At 39.3% G+C, this 25189-nt stretch overlaps 2 protein-coding genes across 2 annotated transcripts; one reads left to right on the top strand and one right to left on the bottom strand.

The window, feature by feature from the left end:
- Positions 1 to 231: 231 nt before the first annotated feature.
- LOC125145274 lies at positions 232 to 2234 on the bottom strand. Its single transcript, XM_047816854.1, has 4 exons — positions 2150 to 2234; positions 1852 to 1874; positions 1217 to 1701; positions 232 to 1113 (listed from the first exon to the last, which is right to left on the bottom strand). The coding sequence occupies exons 2-4, from the start codon at positions 1872 to 1874 to the stop codon at positions 635 to 637; spliced, it is 987 nt and encodes a 328-aa protein (XP_047672810.1). The 5' UTR covers positions 2150 to 2234; the 3' UTR covers positions 232 to 634.
- Positions 2235 to 2281: 47 nt separating this feature from the next.
- Positions 2282 to 6889, top strand: LOC113650536. Its single transcript, XM_047816853.1, has 2 exons — positions 2282 to 2429; positions 4175 to 6889. Exon 2 carries the CDS (start codon positions 4191 to 4193, stop codon positions 6249 to 6251), a length of 2061 nt encoding a protein of 686 aa, XP_047672809.1. The 5' UTR covers positions 2282 to 2429; positions 4175 to 4190; the 3' UTR covers positions 6252 to 6889.
- The last annotated feature ends 18300 nt before the right edge of the window (positions 6890 to 25189 follow it).

Below are 25189 nucleotides of genomic sequence, written 5' to 3'. Positions count from 1 at the left end.
TAAATGGTATATAAATACAATGATCAAGTTTATGTATAAATAAAAATGTATATAATTTATTTTATTTATAAATAAAAAGTTTTAATCTAATTTAAATTATTTGAGGTCTGGCTTGGTGTGCATGGGTTGGTAAAATATTTCAATGTCAATTATTATATATTGATAATCTTTAATTATCTAAATCTATATATATTGAAAGGATGTTAAATAAAATCTTTTTATTTCATCATATTTGTTATAGTCATTTTTATTTCAATATTTAAACAGATTGTATGAAAGTACTGAAGTTATTACATGTAACATTGTTTTCCACTTAAAAAAAAAAAAACAGGACAGAAAAAAATCAGCATGCAAAATGATAACCTTGTCACAGGGTTTATATCACTTCTAGCTCACAGATTCATTGGTTGTTATTTACTGCAACATTCATTTACTACAACATCCATTTACTGCTTTTTATTTATGTTCATGTTTAGTGGTTTTTAATGCTCTTGAATGACATAGAATCTAAAATTTTTTTAGTACTTTATTCTTATTTGAACAAAATCTGAAGTGCTACAGAATATTTATTTTTCTGTGTAACTCTGTTCAAAACAAAAGAAACAGCATGTTATTGTGATATTGAGCTGTTCTCTTAGGTACAGATGGCTGCCAGACGTTGGTTGTTCTCCTTCATCTGATTGATGAGTCTTGGCAGGTCATTGCGATAGAGGAGCTCATTCCCTGTAATCTGCTCTATGGCCTTCATCACATCCTCCATCACCTTCATCACAGGCTCCTGGAGGATGGATCTGCGAGTCAGACCTTCAGCCACACTGACCCTCCCACTGAGGACACCCAGAAGATTGACAGCTCCTCTCAAATTCTGTTGGAACTTAGCTACAGACTGACTCTGCTTCTTCACTTTCTCGATTCCTTCACCTATCTGATTTAGCTGGACATTTTTCTGACTGATGTCACGTTCGGTCTGAGAAATCATAGATGCGTAGTGAGATACTTTAAGTTCATAGTTTCTCACATCATTCTCAGACTTTCTCACCTCCTCTTGAGCCACTTGGACAGATTTGTTTGCTTGATCCAGTTCAACTCCACCACCAATCATCATGGCAGGACCTGAAGAAACAAAATACAGAGTCAGAACAGACACTCACATGAAGGTTATGATGATGAAACAGTTCAGATGTCATTATTTTTATCTGTATGCTGTAAGTCTTACCTGCAATCAATCCAATGAAAGGTATAAACAACACTCCTGCCCCAACACCTGTGACAATTGCAGCATCCTGTTTCCTTTTCTTCTGAGCCTGAAGTGTGTTTATTGCTGAATTCAGATTTCTCCTGGTCTGATCCAGAGCTCCCTGAACTGCTCTGAGTAAATTTTCATTTGATTGCTTCTTTTGTTTCAAGTTGTCTAAGGTTAGATTTGTGTCATTTATCTCCTGCTTGAGTTTCCCCTCCTCTTGTATCAGCCGCTCTAAGTTTTCATCCAGACTCTTTAACCCTGAACTGGCTTCCTGTTCTGACTGCTTCATGAGCTGATGAGCCTGTACTATCTGCTTTCTGATGTAGTCGTAGTTGGAGCATTTCCCAGTTACAGGATCTACATGTGCCTCAATAAGAGCCTTATAGACTTCATTCAGGGAGGAGACCCCACCTTTCAGTGGAATGAGAACAGCTTCAGCTGTGTTCTTCAGAACAGCTCTAACAAAACAAAAGAAATAAACAAAACATTTCAACATAGAAAATCAAAAGTCCGTAAACAAATATTGGATTAATTTTTGTTTTGGTTGATTGTTTTTAAGTGAATTAATTGTTATGAATCATTTTTGTTAATTATGGAATTCAACTCACTCCACTGATGAAAGCTGATTCATCTGAAACAGGAAGTAAACATGTTAAAGGGGAAAAACTCAAACCTGATGATAAGATCATTATAAAAATCTCCTTCAGTGTCTCTAGTCATATGTCATCTGTTACAGAATGATTTTTATTAAATAAAGTCCTCTATAGATAAAAAGGAAAATAAATAAAAACAAGTTTGAATGAATCCATGAAGTTATTATATATTTAAACACAGTAAAAAAAATAATAATAATTAAAACATTTTTTAAAAAGAATCCAGCACCTATAAAGCCTGAAACATGATTACCTTGTCAGAGGGTCTCCTGAAGATAAATCTGGAATCAGAGTGTGAAAGTTTAACTCTGTTGCTGTACTTTCTCTTCTGGATCACCACAGTCACTTATTATGTGAGATTTATAAGATGAACTTCTTTTATAAGTGCATCACAGGTGGGTGGGTGAAAAGGGGAGGGCAGATTACACATTATAAATACACCAGGGCTTGTATTCTTGAGGCAGTGCACCACTTGGATCACAGAGCAGACAGAGAACCTCCACACCTTCACTGAAGACTATCAGCATATCCAGGTAGGAAGAATCTGTTCTCAACAATTACTTTTAAAGTTTTGTCACACTGCAAACATTTAATCCTTTTATACAATTCAATTCAAATTTATTTGCCTAGCATTTGGACATTGTCTTAAAGCAGCTTTACAGAACATAAGAAACATCTCGCAAAAAGTTTATTATACAAATATTAATATTAGACAAAGTTTAAGACATTTAAATGTGTTGTATTTATCTACATATAAAAATATAAAATCTTTGTCTTACAGTTATGAATGCAAGAAACAGACAATGATATAGATGATAGATGCCATTAAATTCTTAATATTGAAGGTGTGTGTGTGTCTGTTTCTCTGTGTGTCTGTGTGTGTGTGCACATGCACTCATTATGCACATTTATGTCATCTTGAAATGTTTCTATTCTTGCTTTTGTAAGCTTCCACTTATCTCTTCAAAGCGATGTTTCCTCTCCTCACTTGGATCATAGAGTTTCTCCACTTTGAGAAGCCTATAGCTTGTCTACACCTTTTACTTCATCTCACTCTGAAACTTTATTTCACTCTGAGGCTCATGAAGTTTAATGAACAGGCCTTTAAAATCTATGTTCTGTTCATTTACTTTAATATTCTCTAGTGTAAAAGGTATTTATGAGTTTACTCTATATCATGTGCTTATGATACTATATCATACTCTACAACAGTATACTGTGAGGGCTTACTTTTAACGAGGTGATGTTTCATTCATGCATCTTACCATGATAAAGGTCTGACTCGTGTGTGTGTGCTTTCAATTCCTTTTGGACAAAACATGACCCCAATATTTCCTGTCTGCTTTTGGGCTTTATCCAATAAATTTGTACTTAAACTAACTTTCCTTTTTTGCACATTTATATTGGGCAACTTCCTCTTAAAATTCATTCACTTTTTACAGTCAGTCTGAGTGGCTCATAGCTTTTGTTGTTCAATTATATTTTACTTCTTTAGTTTATATTAATTGTTGTTATTTAAAATTAAAAAAGGTCTAAACTGCTGTCTGATGTAATTGTAATTGTAGCATTGCTCAGTGAAGAAGCATGAGATCTGGGATTCTGGGGTAATTTCCTTTTTACAGCACATTTAAGCTGGAAGCTATAAACAGATCTGATGAGAAATACAACAGTGAAACATCTGTCCCACAGTTAAGCTTGGAGGAAGAGGTGTGATGGTGCTGGGAACCATTTCAACTGTTGGCCCTGGTGAAAAGTGCACTAATAATATAGTTTATAAAAAGCTGCACATAGGTTTACATACAAGGCATAAACATTTAAAGAAACCAAGGGGTAAATGTATACCATACTAAATCACTATCTATTTATTTAATCTGTTCTAATTTTCTGACCACTGATTTGACTTTAAGACCTTTAAAAGATTAAATTAATGGTTCAGTACTGACATAACACCTAATATTTAACATACTGATAATCTTAAAGTGTCTATAATATTAAACACAATCACATCTAACTTGTCCAGTGTTCAAGCAGGTTGAAGTTGAGTGTTGAAGTGTTAGTTCTGTGAGTTGTATCAGATGTAAACACTCCACCTTTACTCATGTGTCCACCAAATAACTAAACCCACCAAATGTAAGAGCTCTCAGATGTTGTCTCTGTGCATCATGGTTTAGATTTTTTATTATGGTTTGCACTGTAAGTGTGCAAATTGTTCTCTGCAGGCACCCAAGAAGGCAGCCATGGTATTGTCATTATTAATTTATTTTCTTTTTGTTTTTAGTAGGAAAAAAGAAGCCATGGATTCGCAAATTGCAAAGAAAACTCAAAGCCTCACCACAGCTGAGGAGATGAGGAAACAAACCAAGCTTGTGATGCAGCCGTATGCCAACTGGGAGGAGTATCTGACTCCTGCTCCTCTCTCCATAGCCATCTTGGGAGAGCTGGTCTTCATCTCCTCCAATACAGATTTCTCCATCAACAAGAACCCACCTAAAGTTGGCTACAAGTTCATCAAATACCCAGAGTCATTTCGTGCCTGCCTCATGCAGGTGTGTAACTCAGGCTGGTGGGCTTTCAACGAGGCCCATAAGAACATGGATCAGATTAGACTTTACACCATGGCAGTTCCTGATTACATGAAGATGGCTGTGAAGATCCTGTTCCAAGGCAGTGATGAGGTTGTTGAAGCTCACCTCCCTGAACAGCTGGAGAACATCCGTGTTGTTGCAGATGACTGTCTTGAGCTGGCCAATTCAACAGAAAAACGGTTCACTGATGTCATCAACATTATCCAAGAACTGCTGGAAGCATGCGTAAATGCTCAGCACTTTTATGGAGAGGAGCTGGAGGAAATCAAGCTCAAACTGGAGGAATCCCAGCTGAAAAAACAGTCATCAGAAGAAGCTGCTAAACGCTCAGAGAAGTCACTGAAGGAAATAGAAAAGAGTCTGAATGAAGCCCATGACAGTTACAGCAAAGCAATGGATTCACTGCCCAGTGGATGGGAAATGATAGGAATGGATTTCGTTGATGGTCTATCTGAGGGCTTCACAACTCTTATTAATGGAATGGCGACCATGGGATCTATAAGAAAAACACAGAATGTTCCTGAAAAAAATGTGAAAAATGTGTCTAAAAGTTCTAAAGAACCTGAAGCTGATAGTGTTGATGAAATTCCTATTTATAGTAAATCTGCAGAAATCCTGAAATGCACAGAGAAAATTCAAGAGTTTGTGATTGAAAACACAATTAACTGGAAAGATTTGTATGATCAAAAACACCAAACTACAAAGACAAAATTTCAGGCAGATCAGTTCAAACGAATCGGGGAAAATTTAAAAGAATTTTCAAACTGCACAGCAAAAGAGGAAGCTCAAAACATCTGTACCAAAGGCATCGAGATCTGTGAAGAACTAGCAAAGTATACACCAGAAGGGGAATGGGAAGAAGCCAAAACAAATGAGTTGATTAAACTGATCAGAAACCTGAATGAATCAGCTCGCAGTTTTGACAGCAAAAGTAAATCTGTCACAAATTCTCCTGCTCTGACTCCAAAATCACCAATGATGTATAAAGAAGAAAGTAACACTGGGAAGGTGAAAGCTTCACAAAGGGCATCAGATAATGCCAGGCTCCGCATAGAGCAGAGCCGCATTCAACTGGACAAGACCAGAGAGATGTATGAGAAGAGTGTAGAGAACATGGAGAAGAACCAAAAGGAGCTGACTGAAATCCTGATCACCATGAGGAGGTGTGAGTTCAAAGAGATAGACTTTAACACTACTATAAAAATTTTGGTTCAGGGTATGGATGCCATGGGGAGAGTGAAGGAGCAGTGGGAGAAGATGGTGCGCTTCTTTCAGATGGTGTCAAACATTGTTAAAATCAGTCTGACCAGAACCCTTAAAAATTTTATATCTACATCTGAGAAGACACAGACGCTTTCCTACAACGCAAAGCTCTTCTCCAAAGATATGCTTTACAATCAAGCCTTTCAAGCCACTAACATCGCCAACCTTGTCAACATGATCTCTACAACCTACACTGAGGTGTCCACCAAGCACATCATGGATCGTGTCAGCACTCTGGGAAAACTGATGGTCATGGACAAGGAAAAGCCAGAGTTTCAGTTTGAGGTTGATCAGTTACGGAACGCCTGTGATGGGGCTCAGAAAGCCATCTTAGTCCTTGTCCTCAAGAACAAGAGGGAGTTTGAAGAGAAGAGTATTGCAAGACAGAATAAGATTGATAAAGAGTTGCTCGCCATTCTCCCTGCTGCTGCTCCAGAAGAGATAAAGCGCATTCAAGCAGCTGTTAAAAGTCGATTCACAGAAGAAGATGAATCAGCCTACGCCTGAGTGAATGAACAAAAGTTCTTCTTTACAATTATACCCAATAAAGCTCCTAAAGTATAAAACAAGTGCCTTACACTGTAATTAGCACAGCGTTCGTATTCAAGCTTCTTGTCACATGTGATCAAAAATATCATGTGAGCATCATATCATTCATTTTAGTCACTTTTAATTAACTTACTTTTTCTAATTACATTTATATTACAAATATAATACACATGTAATATTCTTGTGTATGTTAATATATTTGTATGTATTAATGCTCTGTCTTAACAGCAAAGTGACAAATTTATTCTGCTTCAAACTATTCTCTAATACCACAATATAACGTATATCTTTTTCCCATTAGCTTTGCATTGAACAAAAAATAAAATAAAGATTTCTTACTTATGTGTATTATTTAGTACTCAGTAGTTTCTTAAGTGATACATTTCTAAAATGATAAAAGTCATTTACTTCACCTCCTTCTTCAGGTTTACAATTATAAAGACTAAACTCTTATAAATGGATGTTTTTATTATTTTTAAGTGTTAGTGTTGATGTTAAATTGGTCCTCTATCATTGTACCAACCCAAATGTACCAGAAAAATCCACTAGAAAATTCATTTAAAGAAACTTAGAATAAACTACCAACATGAACGCTCTCTGCAGTTTCATTCATTTTGTCTACATTTTCTGATTTCCCCTTGGGGATTAATAAAGTTCTCCACTAATAATACTTTGTTGCAGGGGCGGTTCTAGACCTTTTTTAGGGTGTCTCCAGCCCCCCTGTCTGTGATCTCAGCCACCCTAAAACTATTAGTATAATTTTTACTTTCAAAAATAAAAATTACGTTAAAATGCAGGACATGTCGTCGGTTGGAATGAAAGTTATTTATCAGTTTGATCCAAGAACGATTTCTTTTGCTTTGCCTTTACGCGCGTGCGTTTCAGTCTTTCAAAAGTGCGTCATCAGCTGTCTGCTTTATTTGAACGGAGAAGCTGAGTCAGTCAGAGCTGGAGGCGTTTATCTATAACGTTAATCGGCGGAAAACCGCAAAGCAGTGAAATGTCACTATTCTTATTAGCAGAGTTGTAGCACAAACAAAATATTAATGCAAACAATCCATTCAATACAAAATAAAAATAACATTTATTGATTTGGTCTATCTCTTGTGAATATTTGTTTATTAATGACTGCATTCATTGGACACACTGTTTGTAGAGAATGCAAAGACACATGAACTGATCTGATTCAAGACTGGCATCATTACATGATGCATAAAATTTTGGTGTCCATTTTTGCCATTTAATAACACCATAACTTTGGGCTTACTATGTAGTCATATAATATATAATATAAAACTGAGGGATAAAACCCCTAAATATGAAATCCTAGAACCGCCCCTGCTTTGTTGTAACACTTGTTAAGCTATAGTAAGAGGGATTCAGTTCAGTTTTATTTGTATAACACTTTTATCAGCAGACATTGTCTCAAAGTAGTTTAACAGAAATATATTGTTAGGATTTAATTTATTAATTTAGAAATGTATAAATTTATCTCTGCATGAACATAAAGCTCCAGAAAGCAAAGAAAAGAAACACAGAGCTTATATAAAGCGACAAAATGAAAAATACAAAGGAGGCGTTAAATAAAAAAATGAAGCAAATAATAGGAGTTCATGCACTTGGTAAGGATGCCCTCTGGTGGTCTGTGGAGGAATTCAATTCAATTCAAATTTATCTGTATGACGCTTTTAACAATTGACATTGTCTGAAATCAGCTTTAGAGAACATAAACATAAAACACAAGTTTAATATAAAGATTAATATAATACAAAAATTCAAGAATATTATTAGATCTATTTAAACGTATCTTCTCGGAATTGTCCGTGGTAGGCGTGATACGAAGTCTATTTTTGCTTTTTACTGATAGAGCAACCCGGTGTATTTCAATAGGAAGCATCTTTCTTGTCTGCACTACGTTTTTCTTACTGCCATTCGGAAGCATTGTTTCTACTACATTACTCAACATTTAACCAGGATATTTTATCCTTGTTTTAATTGCTTTATATTCTGTAGGGGACTAAACATTGTGCTAGTAAACTAAATACTACTAAAACATTAGATCGAAAGTCGTGCTGAGTGACACGTAAAAAAGGAACACGAACACGAATCAAATAGATTAATGTCACGAACTGCCGTGAGACTGGGTTGGATAGAGACTGCTTCAACCACAGACACTGGCATCTTTCTCTGGTGTCGTACAGCTCAGTGTGAAAGTTTACACACACACACACACACACACACACACACACACACACACACACACACACACACACACACACACACACACACACACACACACACACAAACACACACATTTTTTTATCAGTCTCTTCTCTGGAGTATAATACTGTGATGGTGTCTGAGATAAATAAGTAAATGTTTTCTGTCTGCACTTATGTATTTTTCTGTCTATCTTTCATCAGTGATGAAGGGAATGTGGTCATAGAGCACATTGATTCTGTACATCTGAGGTCAGTGGTGTATGGAGGAGATATGACTGAGTGAGACTCATATTTAGAGTTAAAATCATTTTGAAAGTAAATTGTGCCAATACTAAAAACACAGCAGATGGTGCTGTAGGACTGAAATTCTCATCTGCATATACATTTACACCAGCTTTACAACAGTTTCAGGAACACTGAGTTTATTTTTTAAAATGTATTAGCTTATTAAATATTATTTAATAACATTAAGCTATTAAAATAACATTAAATATGTTGCCTAATTATGATAAAATATAAAATGAGTGCATTGTTGGTATTTAATTTAGACTGTAGACATAGCTCACAGAAATTCCATGCACTTATTATATAGATATTTTTTGAAGGCTTGAAAGTCATCCTTTAACTTTACAATGAAGTCATTGGGGATGTTGTTGCACTGAGAGCTGAAGTGCTGCTAGAGTGTGAAGTGTGAAATAACTGTTAAACAGATCAATTCAGCACAGAAACAACTGAGGATTAAATGTAACTTTAATTACACACATACTGTATTACAAACAGAATTTTCCCAATAGGTCGTAATAAGTTGTGGAAAAGTCAGATTCTGAGCTGTTTATTTAGTTAGATGTAATCTTCCTCTGTGAGTCCACCTTTCCCTTCTTCTTAATCTGTGAATTTATATTAATCTTCCATCTTCTCTTTAAATCCACTTTCAACAGCTATTTGAATGATCTTCATCTCTCAGCAGGGAGAATGGTGAGCAGCTGAGCATCAATCTTCTAGTCTTGCAAGACTCTTAAGACTCTTAATTTCAAACTCCTGCTTGTTCTTGAGAACACAGACTAAGACGGCTTTCTGAGCCTCATCACATTAGTTCCGTAACTGATTAACCTCAGACTGAAACTCTGGCTTTTCCTTGTCCATGGACATCAGTTTTCCCAGAGAGTTGACACGATCCATAAGGTGCTTGGTTGACACCTCGGTGTAGGTTGTAGAGATCATGTTGACAAAGCTGGCAATGTTAGTGGCTTGAAAGGATTGATTGTAGAGCAGATGAAAGCTTTGTGTTTTAGGAAAGGTTCTGTGTGTTCTCAGGGTTTTTGTCAGGTGGATTTTCATAATGTTGGACACTATCCGAAAGAGGTGCAAGATCTTCTCCCATTGCTCCTTCACTCTCACCATGGCATCCACACCCTTCAACAGCATTTGAATTGTGGTGTTAAACTGACTTGGCATTATCTGATCCCCTTTCTGAAACTTTCACATTCCCAGATTTACTATAGTCTTCCTACAGCATTCATGGTTCAAATTTTCTTTTGCTGTAATATGGAGGTCTTCTGGGGCAGTAAACTTTGGGGCAGTAAGATGGAGTTGGGGCAGCTTGGAGTGGCAGTATGGTGATGGTTAATATTACGGGGCATATCAAGGCAAGTAAGGTGAGGGGTAGTAATTTGAAAACTGGGCCAGTAGAGAGAATTAGAGGGGCAGTAAAATGGGGGCATTAGGGGACAACAAAGTGAGGTGTGACAGTAATGGGAGGGAGAGATGGATCAGTCAGGTAGCAGGCAATATTGGGCAGCTGTTGCTCTGACTAACCTTGCTGGTGCATGGAGGAAGTTGTGTGGAGTAAAGCAGTGGAGTGCAGTAAGGTGAGAGAGGGAGAGAGGAAGGTAAGTAAGGTAAGGTGGGAGCAGCTAGAGGCTATTACAGAAATATCAGCTTGTACCTGCTTGTCTGAGTGATAAACATGGCAGGCCTTACTGTAAATAGCAGATGTTACTAGTTCCCAGGAAAACACACACACACACACACACACACACACACACACACACACACACACACACACACACACACACACACACACACACACACACACACACAAAAACAGGATTAATATATCTGATGAAACTGCAGGCACAAAATGAACACAGTGAGGCATGTTTTGTCAAAAGTTACACTTGTTCACATAAAAAATTAAAAATATATCCAGTAATGTAACTGAAACACATTTAGTGTCAAGAGGCACTAGTGAGATCTTTTTTTTTTATGAAAAATGAACAATTAGATGGGACTATACTGTACAAAAAGACATGACATTGAGGCAAAAACATATTATCTGTAAATGGTGCTATACTGGGTTTGGATCCTGAACTCTCTTGTGGAGAAAGTACGGGAGCCATAATGTCATTGACCATGTCAATTTTTGTACCTTGTTTTTGGAAAAATCTTTATCGGGTCCTTTTTAAACCATCATGAATGAAATGGACGAAATAACATAATATTAATATGAATGTTGAAATATGTTTGACGATTAGAAACATCACAACACATCATTTTTAGCAGAAACATGAAACAAGAATTTACAGCTAGCTAACATTACCCCTTCTAGGGGCAGTCTGCCTTTCAAGAAGCATAGCATATACAATTTCCTATCAATGAGCCACTCTAAAACTTAATTGTTTGTTAGGTATAAGATCTGTACTGTATATAGACATCCGAAAAGCTGCTTTGTGCCTGTGTCAGTTGGTATAAGTGCTATATAAATAAAATGTAAGGGAATTCATACCTTTATGAGCATGTCTCCAATATTGCGCCGTTGGTTGCCGTTGTGAATTCTCCAGTTACGCTTTGTTTTTTTGTTTATTTTATATATGTATTTATATAGATACCATTCTATTTATAAAAGATGTTCATCTTTATATATGACAGAGCAACCCTTATACCTGTCAGTAGGCAATCCAATCACTCTTTGCCATTTTTATACCTGGACCAATGCTGGCTGAACGAGATCCTGATCCGGCGTCCGAGAGGGAAACGAGCCGGCTTCAGAAACAGGCTGAGGGCACGCGCACACCGTGCTCCCTTACCTAGTATCCTGTTAGCCAATGTCCACTCTCTGGAAAACAAGCTCGATGACCTCGGGGCAAGGGTCAAGTTCCAGAGGGACATTCAGGATTGCAACCTTCTCTGCTTCACCGAGACATGGCTAAACCCAGCGGTACTGGATCATGCAATCCATCCGGCTGAGTTTTTCTTGGTTTACCGCAGAACAATGAAGTCGGGGAAGTCAAGGGGAGGTGGAGTGTGTCTGATGTTAAACAACCACTGGTGCGACAGTGCGAGCATTGTTCCTTTTTCACGCTCCTGCACACCAAACCTGGAACTACTGACCATCAAATGTCAGGCCTAGGGAATTCAGCTTGGTCATAGTAAGTGCTGTTTATATTTATATTTTTTTTGACATTTAAAGCATTTGGCAGACACCCTTATCCAGAACGATGTACATAAGTGCTTAAATCTCTAACATTGAATACATTAATGCTGGTTCACTAGGTTACATACTTAAGATACCATGAGTTTAAAACATTTGTTCAAAGTTACAATGAAAAAGTGTCAAAGGTTTTTTTTTTTTTTTAAATGCCAAAGATAAGAAAATAAGTGCTAGTTGAAGTGTTTCCTGAATAAGTAGGTCTTCAACCGCCGCTTGAAAATAGCCAGTGACTCAGCTGTCCGGACCTCCAGGGAAGTTCATTCCACCACCTTGGTGCCAGAACAGAGAAGAGTCTTGTAGTATACTTGCCTCTTACCCTGAGAGATGGTGGAACCAGTCGAGCAGTGCTGGTAGATCGGAGTTTGGGGGGTGCAGTGAGAGGAATGATGAGGGCTTTGAGGTAAGAATGAGCTGGTCCATGTTTGGCTTTGTAGGCCAGCATCAGTGTTTTGAATCGGATGCGTGCAGCTACCTGAAGCCAGTGGAGGGATCACAGCAGCGGGGTGGTATGCGAGAACTTTGGCAGGTTGAAAACAAGCCAGGCAGCTGCATATTGGATCATTTGCAGAGGACAGATTGCGTCATTGGTAGACCGAATGGCCGAATCCTTCTAATGTTGTAGAGAAGAAATCAGCATGAGAGAGTCACATTAGCAACATGAGAGGAAAAGGACAGTTGATTGTCCATGGTTACCCCAAGGTTGCGAGCTGTGGCTGAAGGGGAGATCAGATCATTGTGCAAGGATATAGCAAGATCATGACCTGGGGATGAATCACCTGGGATGAAGAGCAGTTCAGTTTTGCTAGGATTGAGCTTTAACTGATGAGCAGTCATCCATGATGAAATTTCTGCCAGACATGCTGAGATCCGGTCAGAAGGCGTGGTATCTGAGGGTGGGAAAGAAAAGATAAGTTGTGTATCATCAGCATAGCAGTGGTAAGAGAACCCATGTGATGAAATAACTTCCCCAAGAGAGTGAGTATACAGGGAGAAAAGAAGAGGACCAAGTACTGAGCCCTGTGGAATGCCAGTGGAGAGTCTGCGTGGAGCAAATGTCACCCCCCTCCATGTTACCTGATATTAGCGTCCTTCCAGGTAGGAAGCAAACCATTCCCAAGCTGATCCGCAAATCCCAAGACTCTTGAGGGTGGATAAGAGAGTCTTGTGGTTGACCGTTTCAAACATTGCTGAAAGGTCAAGGAGGATAAGGACGGATGACAGTTTGGCTGATCTAGCAGTATGTAGCCTCTCGGAGACATCCAAAAGGGCTGTCTCTGTAGAGTGAGCTGCTTTAAATCCAGACTGGTTGGGATCTTGGAGGTTGTTCGGTGAGAGATAGACAGACAGTTGATTATAGACAATGCGTTCAAGAATTTTTGGAAGAAATGAGAGAATTGATACGGTCTGTAGTTACTGATGTCTGATGGATCCAGAGCAGGTTTCTTTAGGATGGGAATAACCCTTGCACTCTTGAAAGTAGTGTGTACCTGACCAGATGCTGTGGATCTATTGACGATAGCGGAAATGAAGGGCAAGAGGTCTTGTGAGACGTTCTGGAGCATAGTGGTAGGGATTGGATCCAATGGGCAGGTGGTAGGATTGCAGGACTGGATAAGTTGTAAAATCTCTTCTGCTGCCACAGTTGAGAAATGTGACAACGAAGGTGTAGGGGAATGCATACTCTGAGATGTAAGTGCAGTCGGGGCTGAAGTGAAGGTCCGGCAGATTTCCTCAATCTTCTCCTGGTAGAAAGAAGCAGTCTTCTGCAGTCAGGGAGGATGAAGAAGGTGGAGCGGGGGGGGGGGGGGGGGGTGAGCAGAGAAGAGATGATGTTGTGGAATTTCCGAGGGTCATGTGAGGAAGCTTCAAGCTTTTCCTTGTAGAAGGAAGTCTTGGCAGAAGTCACATCTGAGGAGAACTTGACAAGAAGTGTTCTGTAAAAATCAAGATCTCCATCAAGTTGTGATTTCTTCCACTTTCTCTCTGATGATATTAGCTCTCTTCGATTGTTGCGCAGTACATCTGAAAGCCAAGGAGCAGAACAAGAAGTTTTCTTGGGTTTAGTGAACATAGGGCAGAGGAAGTCCATAATTGAGGAAAGAGATGAGAGGAAAGTATCTGAGGCTGAGTCCAAGGGTAGTGAGGAAAAAGACTCAGTATCAGGAAGGGAAGAAAGAGTGCCAGAAGCTACAGATGAAGGGGAGACAGAGTGAAGGTTGCGGCGAGTAAGAGCGAGGGGGTGAGAGGTAGTTTTAGGTAGGATAGGTAGAGTGATGGTGAAGGATACCAGGTGATGATCAGAGACGTGTAGTGGGGTAGCAGTCACGTCTGTAGCTGGAGAAGGACGGGTGAAAACCAGGTCCAGGACATTGCCTCCTTTGTGTGTGGGGATGTAGCTGTTGAGTGTGAGGGAGAAAGAGTCGAGAAGAGACAGGAGGGAAGAAGAATGTAGCTTGTCAGAGGGGAGGTTGAAGTCACCAAGCACTGTCAGGGGGGAGCTATCGGAAGGGAAAGCACTAAGCAGTGAGTCCATTTCTTCCAGGAAGTCTCCTAGGGGACCAGGAGGGCGGTAGACAACAATGATAACAAGGTTGATAGGAGAGGTAACTGAAATGGCATGGAATTCAAAAGAAGAGATGGTTAAATGAGAAAAGAGTAGAGGTGTAAAGCACCATTTCTTTGACAACAATAAACCTGTACCACCACCCCTGCCTGTTTCTTGTGGTGAGTGAGAGAAAGCATATGCAGAGGATAAAGCAGCTGGTGTAGCAGTGTTCTGTGGGGATATCCAGGTCTCTTTTAGAGCAAGAAAATCAAAGGAGTAATGGGAAGTTAAAGCAGAGATCAAATCAGCTTTCTTTACAGCAGATTGACAATTCCAGAGCCCACCTACCACCACTGTTTGAGACTTACACAACAGAGGAGGGTAGATGAGGTTACTGCGATTGTGACCTCTGCTCTGTGGGTGAGAGCGTCTGCGAGAGTAGGCCTTGAGTACAGAGATGGGTTAAATGCACATATTTGTAGTCAAAAAAAGAGTGAGAATTAAGGTATGGTAGAATATATCAAACAGTACTAGGCACTAATGTCAGAGAGAGATTCTGACAAACCGCTACAGACGCTAGCATCTGTACCGGAGAACCTTCAATTTTCCACCTCAAGCAGACACAGAGACTGCAGTATGAGACTTACATGAGACATTAATGCTGCACCAAACACAGCATCGGGATGCTGTGCTTATTGTGGTGAGAGACTTTAACAGTGAAATCCTCAGGCGTGCACTACTAAACTTTCAGCAGCACATCACCTGCCCCACCAGGGGCGAAAGGACACTTGACCAATGCTACACACCATTCAAGAACACGGCACAATCACTTCCACTGTTTGGAATATCGGACCATGTCGCCATCTTCCTAATGCCTGTATGCAAACAAAGGCTAAAATAGGAAGCTCCGGTTCAGAGGAAGGTTGCACGCTGGACTGACAATTAAATGGCCGCTCTACAGGACGCTTTAGATGATACAGACATAGACATGTTCGGGTGCAGCTCTGATGACATCAACATAGATATCATGAGTTTAAAACATTTGTTCAAAGTTACAATGAAAAAGTGTCAAAGGTTTTTTATTTTTTTAAATGCAAAAGGAAAGAAGTGCTAGTTGAAGTGTTTCCTGAATAAGTAGGTCTTCAACCGCCGCTTGAAAATAGCCAACATGCTCACGGAAGCAGTTGTGGGATTCATCGGGAAACTAGAGGATGATCAGCAAAACCACCATTAGAAAGTTTCCCAAAGAGAAGCCGTGGGTGGATAAAACCATCCGCGATGCTCTGAGATCCCGCTCTGCTGCCTATAACACGGGGCTTGCCACCGGGGACATGGATGAGTACAAGAATGCTTCTTACAATGTGTGCATAGCATTGAAGGAAGCCAAGCACGTTCACCATGTCGGAGCATGACATCTGGAGGGCATTCAAGAGATTGAATACCAGGAATTCAGCAGGACAGGATGGCATCACAAGTCGGGTTCTGACAGCCTGCGCTGACCAGCTAGCACCGGTGGTCACTGAGATATTCAACCTCTCACTGGAACAGTCTGTTGTCCCCTCATGCTTTAAACAGTTCACCATTTTTCTTGTCCTAAAGAAACCCCAGCCCGCCTGCTTCAAGAATTACTGCCCTGTAGCCCTGACCTCAGTAGCAAGAAGTGCTTTGAAAGACTTCATCACTGCATCACTACCAGACATATTGGATCCAGTACAGTTTGCATACCACCAGAGCCACTCTACTGAGGACACTATTGCTCATCTTCTAGACACTACGATGAGCCACCTGGACTGCAGAAAAGTGAATTATGCAACAATGCTGTTTGTGGATTACAGTTCAGCGTTCAAGACCATAATTGCCTCCATGCTCTCCTCTAAGTTGGAGGTCCTGGGACTTCCTGACAGACACACCACAAGACCACCTGGTGAGGAAGGGGGAAGATTTCTCACCGACCCAACAGCAAGACATCACTCAGCTTTTGGACCAGTTCACAGACATCTTCTCCTCCATTCCAGGCCGCACACAGCTGGGGCAGCATGAGATCAAAACACCTCCTGGGATGGGTGTTCAACAGCGGCAAGACAGGGTCCCAAAAGCCCCGCCGTCAGGCTACTGAGGAGGAAGGGGAAGAGATGTTGAAGGACAGGATCATAGAGTTGTCCCTTACATCCAGCCCATGGTCCAGCCCCATTCTTTCTTTCTTTCACCTTCCAGGACCTCATGGATATCGTCCTCTGCCCCAACTGATCTTCGTGGTGGCCTACCTGTACAATGTCGTGATCCACTTCCCCAAGTGGTCCGACCACTTGTTCACCTGGGGGAGGTTCTGGGAGCCCTCTGGAGAGCTGGGCTGATCACCAATTCCTGCAAGTGCCATCTGGGGCTGTCCAAAGCACAGTACCTGGGCTACTGCTTTGGGTGGGGCTTCCTAAAACCACAGGAGAAAAAATTGAGGGATGGCTATTGTGGGATCATCTGGGTATATAGGGGTCTGAAATAATAGGAACCACTTTTCATTTGAATATACTTTCAACAACATGGTTTCTAAATGGAATACTTCACCTGGCTCAAATCCAGCAGATTTGAATCCTGCAGGTCATCTTTGGCCATCACAGTGAGGTCATAGCAGCTTATCAAGGACAAATCAGAGCTTTGCAGGCTGCCTTGTCTAAGCAGTGCAAGTCAACCACCCCAACAGACCAGAAGCCTCATGGATGGCGCTGCATTAGAAGTATAATAGATGTACCATCTACTTCTCCCAACAGTTAGAAGCATAAAAGGATGACGCAACTAAATGGTTGTTCTGTTTGACCCTCCTTACCGGAAAGGCATTGGAATTGGGAGTGAAGTGAGAACCTCCTTTTCATACTTTACTCAGCAAATTGAGAATCAAGTTCCATTTCACCATCCAAGAACTGCACGGCAGATCTCTTTACAACTGCCATGATCCCCCGCATTCCAAAATATCACTCTATATAAGGGCATCTTCCAAATGGCATAAATGTAAAATCTAAATGATTTTTACTGTTCTTCACAACTCCCAGGAATACATGACCCAATATCGTGTGTCCCACACCTTCCATGTCTCTCTTAATCTCACAGCAGTAATGCCAAGTGTAGTAGGGCAGTACAGGTACCACCCTATTAAATGCGGTTTTCAGCTGAATGACAGGTGCAACAGCCTACTGCTCGCGGGAGCCAGGTTATGGTCCCGATTGGTACGACGTTGCTGTCGGGTACAGGCTGTCCTGTGTGTGCTCTGGATCACCTGCATATTTGCAGTTCCTTGATTACGGATAAAGCTGTGAGTAACTGAACCTGTGTGCTTAGCGCTCTACTTCCGGGTATGTATAATCTAGTCCTTTTGAGCATTATTGGGGTGGTGTCTTTGACAACTGATTTTATTATCTTTTTTTTATTTTAGTGCATCTGCTTGCGAGCACTTCGTTGCTGTGGACTGCAGGGCGAATGCTCCTTAGACCGTGTTAAGACTGCACTGTTTGTTTTGCTGCTATTTTTTTGACTGAGACCGTTCGTATTTGATTACTTTCTGGCTTTGTTTTCGTTTTTCACGCTCATGGTGGTTTAGGTGAAGTGTGGTTAGTCCGAGCCGTCATTTAAACGAGAGGTGCCGTTAATGGTGCTGGGTTAGCTTCACCAGTTGTTACATTGCCACCAGCATCGTGTTTGTTTTGTTTAATGTTGATTTGAGTTTTCTTCGTTGACGGCTCCTTTCGGCTTTAAGTTTTTGTCCTTTTGTTAACTTGTTTTTTTGTATTTCATGTGTTTTAATTTGAAGACTGTTGTCTTCACTTTTTACTGTCAAAGTTTTTCTGAGATAAAAGCCAACAAAAATGATTTAAAAAACATTTATTTTTTTTTAAAAACAACCAAACAAAACAAACTGTGATGGCTAAAAATTAGGATCACCTTTATAGTTCTAGGTCGCTTCTTTATGGTTCTAGGGCACCATGATATCTTGTCTGCCCACAATAAAAGCATAGCTGGTTCAGTAGCTGGGGCTGGTGCTCTCCCTCTGATTTCCCCAACTGCATGGGTTTTTGGAGGTCCTAGAGATATTTACAAGGGCCTTCTGTACACACACACACACACACACACACACACACACACACACACACACACACACACACACACACACACAAACACTCTCGTTCGTGAGGTCCCCAGAACAGCTTTGGTATTGGCCTTTGGGCAGACATGTCTATGCAAGTTATCATGTGTGAATAACATGACCTTCTTGACTGATTGGTTTGTGCTACATAGATTATTCTTATATATTATAACAGTCTCAGTTTCTTTGCACTGTTCATGCAATAAGAAATTACAAGGGGGGAATCATTTCTTTTGTTGCTTGCATCATTTGTATTCAAAATATTTATGTTTAACATACCCACATCCCAAAACTTGTCAAACCACACAAATATATACATACATACAACTCTAAGACTTCCATGAGCATAAGCTTCAATTATATACCCAACAGACATTAAGTCTATTACAGGTGAGATCAAACAATAGTGCAGTAAACAGAAAACAGTCTTATCTGTAGATGAACAAGAAGGCTTTGGATGTTAAGGTCTGTGGCATGGAACCCAACTAAATCCCAGATAGAGTTTCTTCAGCCGAGTAAGCAACACATCTGGCCATACCCATCACACATAGTCATAACAGATGAACAAAATAATCCTCTTGGAGCAGGAAGAAAATAAAGTTTCTCAAAGCATGGTTAAGATGAGGGGGGCAAGGTGGCTTAGTGGTTAGCACGTTTGCCTCACACCTCCATGGTCAGGGTTCGATTCCCGCCTCCGCCTTGTGTGTGCGGACTTTGCATGGTCTCCTCGTGCCTCGGGGGTTTCCACCGGGTATTCCGGTTTCCTCCCCCGGTCCAAAGACATGCATGGTAGGTTGATTGGCATCTCTGGAAAAGTTGTCCGTAGTGTGTGATTGCGTGAGTGAATGAGAGTGTGTGTGTGCCCTGTGATGGGTTGGCACTCCGTACAGGGTGTATCCTGTCTTGATGCCCGAAGATGCCTGAGATAGGCACAGGCTCCCCGTGACCCGAGGTAGTTCGGATAAAGCGGTAGAAAATGAGTGAGAGTGGTTAAGATGACCATCACCACAGAGCATGAGGTAATTTCAAACAGGATCTTCAAAATGTTGATGCGATTTTGAGATCACAGAAATTAAACCAAAATCACTTTCATCAATTCAAACAGGCTTATGATCCAAAATAGGAATCTCATCAATGCAAATACTCTTAATGCTTATACCCAAAGATAACACCAGATCTAGTGGTGTCTTAAGTTACCTCATGCTCTGTGGTGATGGTCATCTTAACCAGTGCCTGTGCCTATCTCAGGCATCTTCGGGCATCAAGACAGGATACACCCTGTACGGAGTGCCAACCCATCACAGGGCACACACACACTCTCATTCACTCACGCAATCACACACTACGGACAACTTTTCCAGAGATGCCAATCAACCTACCATGCATGTCTTTGGACCGGGGGAGGAAACCGGAATACCCGGTGGAAACCCCCGAGGCACGAGGAGACCATGCAAAGTCCGCACACACAAGGCGGAGGCGGGAATCGAACCCTGACCATGGAGGTGTGAGGCAAACGTGCTAACCACTAAGCCACCTTGCCCCCCTCATCTTAACCATGCTTTGAGAAACTTTATTTTCTTCCTGCTCCAAGAGGATTATTTTGTTCATCTGTTATGACTATGTGTGATGGGTATGGCCAGATGTGTTGCTTACTCGGCTGAAGAAACTCTATGTGGGATTTAGTTGGGTTCCATGCCACAGACCTTAACATCCAAAGCCTTCTTGTTCATCTACAGATAAGACTGTTTTCTGTTTACTGCACTATTGTTTGATCTCACCTGTAATAGACTTAATGTCTGTTGGGTATATAATTGAAGCTTATGCTCATGGAAGTCTTAGAGTTGTATGTATGTAGATATTTGTGTGGTTTGACAAGTTTTGGGATTGCATGAACAGTGCAAAGAAACTGAGACTGTTATAATATATAAGAATAATCTATGTAGCACAAACCAATCAGTCAAGAACACAGATTTTTAACAATAATGAAGCAATTTTTAGAGGCTATGCAATCTGTTATGTAAGGTCATGTTATTCACACATGATAACTTGCATAGACATGTCTGCCCAAAGGCCAATACCAAAGCTGTTCTGGGGACCTCACGAACGAGAGTTGCATAACTTTGTTCAGGAAACTCTATTATTGATTCTAAGGAAATAACAGAAAGAGTCCAGCTCATTAGTTCATTTTCAAGTGTTTGTGCACGCATGTGTGTGTTTCTGACACGAAATATCAGCATTCATGTCTTTTAGAGCTGTAATTAAATTTCTCTGATGGTTTTACAAAATTTATAATTAATATTATTTACTCAGGCAATGATTGATTCCTCCAGCATGTAATTTAGAGTATTGGAAGTAAAATTTGGTTGATAAGCATTGCATATGATGATCTGCACACATTAGTAAGCATTAGAAATAGTATTGATAGCAGTAATAATGGTGTTAACACTGGCATTACCACTAATAAAGGCAGCAATAGTAGTACTAATAATATTACTAGTGCAATATTTCACACCACAAATTTCTCCATTGTGGTAAAAAGAAAGGATTATTATATTTTATCTTATTTATCTTAACTTATCTTATATTATCTTATATTATACTATACTATACTATACTATACTATACTATACTATACTATACTATACTATACTATACTATATTACACTATACTATTAGTTTCATCACAATCATGAACCAATCAGGACTGAGCATTTTTCCAGTTTCTGTGTGAAATCTATTGGTCAGATATCTGTTTGATTTAAGTTGATTCAACAATTTATTCTTTCTTGTTTAAAATCTTTTGTGTGTGTGTGTGTGTGTGTGTGTGTGTGTGTGTGTGTGTGTGTGTGTGTGTGTGTGTGTGTGTGTGTGTGTGTGTACAGAAGGCCCTTGTAAATATCTCTAGGACCTCCAAAAACCCATGCAGTTGGGGAAATCAGAGGGAGAGCACCAGCCCAAGCTACTGAACCAGCTATGCTTTTATTGTGGGCAGACAAGATATCATGGTGCCCTAGAACCATAAAGAAGCGACCTAGAACTATAAAGGTGATCCTAATTTTTAGCCATCACAGTTTGTTTTGTTTGGTTGTTTTTAAAAAATTAAATGTTTTTTAAATCATTTTTGTTGGCTTTTATCTCAGAAAAACTACTCCAATTGATGAAATGGTAAGAACAGAAGTGATTTTTGTAAATTTCTGTAATAACAAATTCCTCATCAACATCATTGTAAGCCAACAGGAAGCTGATGTTCATCAGTTTACTACAGTACAAGCTACTGTTTTTACCAAATATACATTTTTAGAATATAAATCCATGTTATTTGAGATGATTTATAAATAAATATTACTCATGATCAACACGATGAGCAATATATCATTTAACAGCATTCTCATTAAATATCTGCAAAAACCAATCAGTCAAAACACACATTTTTAATATATTTATAAAGCTATTTGTTATGTTTAGTACTGATTTATTAAAGTTGCAGTGTGCCTTGCAGTGTGAGCTGATTCACACACAATAACTTGCAGAGACATGTGTCCCCTCAGGCAACAGAATACCAAAGTTTTTCTGGGAACTTCACAAAAAGTTTCCGAACTTTGTTCAGGAAACATTATTCTAAGGAACTAACAGAGTAAGTCCAGCTCATTATTTTATTATCAACCTGAAGTGGTGTGTATGTTTGTGTGTCAACCAAACAAACTCATGCACAGATCCGCACACTGCCATGAAAAATGCTTAATGTTGGCCCTCCACCTTTCATGTAGAACCAGTACCATTAAGAGCCCTGAGCCCAAGTTAACCATCAAATACACACTGAATACTAGGACCTGTTAGACGATTTTAACAAAGAGAACGCGACCAGTTACCCCCACAGCAGGACGGTGCTAAAGAACTATTAACTAAGAACTCACCTCTTAAGAGTAAAGTCTTTCTTTCTATCCCTGAGAGTAATGCGTTTTTTGTTTTGTTTTGTTTTCTGTTTTTTGGAGTTTTGCTTTAATTAATAAAATCACAAACACAGAAATGATTTTAGGTTCATTTCTTCATCACAAAATCCTCATCCACATCATTTTGAACCAACAGAAATCAGATGTTAATGTTTTCATTAATATAAACTTTTTGAAATATATGTAAACATTATTTGAGAAGTTTTTTAATGAATTAATATTGATCTTAAGCAACATGATGAGCAATATCACATTTTAATTTGTAAAATGTAACTGTGTTCTTATTGAAGATTTTTTAAAGAATAATCTATGTAGCACAAACAAATCAATCAAGAACACAGATTTTTAACATTCATGAGACAATTTTTTTTTTTTTTTTAAGAGGTAAAGTGTGTTATGAAATGTTATGCAATGCACACATGATAACTCGCAGAGACATGTCTGCTCGCTGGCCACCAATCACAAAAGCTGTTCTGGGAACATCACAAAGAGTTTATTAACGTTGTTCAGGAAATGTTATTAGCAATAAAAATTTAAGAAACTAACAGACTAATTCCAGCTCATTTGTTCATTATCAAGCTGGAGCGGTACAGGATGTGTGTGTTTGTTTACAAAAAATGCGTGGAACAGGCTGGCAGTTTAGATGAGGGGATGGGTCTGTTTGGGCAGCCGAGTTTTGGTGAACTGCGTGTGCTGGGCTGGCTGGTGCAGGTAGATATGCTAAGACTTGTGCTGCAGGTAGGCGTGATAGTATCGGGTGGTTGGTATGCAGTTAGGTGGGTGGGTTGAATAAATCTTTTAAGCACAAAAGGCACCTAAATGTCTAAACAACATGCAGCTAATTTTTCAGATTTAATTGTGTGACAAGGTCAACCCCCTGATGAGTCAGACACTCTACAAACTCGCCAGTGAAATATAATAATTGTATCAAGGCTGACAGATCTATATTTTGAAGAGTATTGTACTGTTTTTATATCTGTGTATTGACCTAGTTTCAGTTTCACGTTGATCTCACTTTTTTCTTTGGACTCTTCCCTTGTGTTTATGTGACTTCTGTCTTTTTTTGCTACTCTGGTTTTGCCTGCCGTTTTGGAGTGTTTGCTTTTTGTTTTATTAATAAGTGCCACTTATGGATCTCACTGCGCCTCTGTCAGTGGATTAGTTGCACCTGGCTGCTGTCCTGACCAGTTTGTGAAAAAAAGAAGATAATTGAGCAGAATGGTGGGTAATCTGAGAGAGATAAGCTGAATACAGACCACTTTTTAAATCAGAGGGGTTGTTTTGGTCATCATTGTGACCAAATATGTTTGAATATGTTTTGGTTGTTTTTAAAAAAATAAATAAATGCTTTTTTAAATAATTTTATCTCAGGAAAACTACCCCGATTGATGAAATGGTAAGAACAGAAGTGATTTGGGGTACATTTCTGTGATGATAAAATCCTCATCAACATGATTGTAAGCCAACAGGAAGCAGATGTTCATCACAGTTTACTACAGTCTACTGTTTTCACCAAATATACATTTTTAAAATATAAATCCATATTATTTGAGATGACTTTATAAATAAATATTACTCATGATCGACAGGACGAGCAATATTAAAGATCTGCAAAAATAAGCAGTGTAGCACAAACCAGTCAGAAGACAGATTTTTAATATATTTCTAAAGCTATCTTTTAAGTTTAATATTGATTTATTAAAGTGTGTCTTGCAACGTGAGGTAATTCACACATGATAACTTGCAGAGACATGTTTCCCCTCAGGCAACAGAATACCAAAGATTTTCTGGGAACTTCACAAAGAGTTTTGTAACTTAGTTCAGGAAACATTATTATTGATTCTAACAAACTAACACACTAAGTCCAGCTCGTTATTTTATTATCAACCTGAAGTGGTGTGTGTGTTTGTGTGTGCCAACCAAACAAACTCATGCACTGGTCCGCACACTGCCATGAAAAATGCCAAATGTTGACCCTCCACCTTTCATGTAGAACCAGTACCATTAAGAGCCCTGAGCCCAAGTTAACCATCAAATACCCACTGAATACTAGGACCTGTTAGACAATTTTAACAAAGAGAAAGCCACCAGTTACCACCACAGCAGGACGGTGCTACAGAACTATTAACCAAGAACTCACCTCCTAAGAGTAAAGTCTTTCTTTTTATCCCTGAGTGTAATGCGTTTTTTTTTTTTGTTTGGTTTTTTTTATTTGAGTTTTGCTTGAATTGATCAAAATATGCTTTTTGAAACATTGAGAGGTTTTTTTATGAATTAATATCAATCATTAGATAAGATTAGATTAGATTAGACTTTATTGTCATAACACATGTAGAAGTACAAAGCAATGAAATACAGTTTAGGTCTAACCAGAGTGCAGTAGTAGCAAGTGCAGGATATACAGTTTGTACAAGATTTAAATAAGTTAAATAAGTGGCAATATGGAGTAATTTACAGATGTGTGCATACAGTACTATGAAAAAAATTTACAGATTTACAGAAGGATATGTGCTGTAACAAAATATATGGCTATTATTATAAACAGTAATTTATAGAT

The sequence above is a fragment of the Tachysurus fulvidraco genome, chromosome 7, assembly GCF_022655615.1.
Source record: "Tachysurus fulvidraco isolate hzauxx_2018 chromosome 7, HZAU_PFXX_2.0, whole genome shotgun sequence".
NCBI lineage: Eukaryota > Metazoa > Chordata > Actinopteri > Siluriformes > Bagridae > Tachysurus > Tachysurus fulvidraco.
The sequence above is the reverse complement of the archived record's forward strand: the minus strand, read 5'-3'. Positions and strand labels throughout refer to the sequence as shown.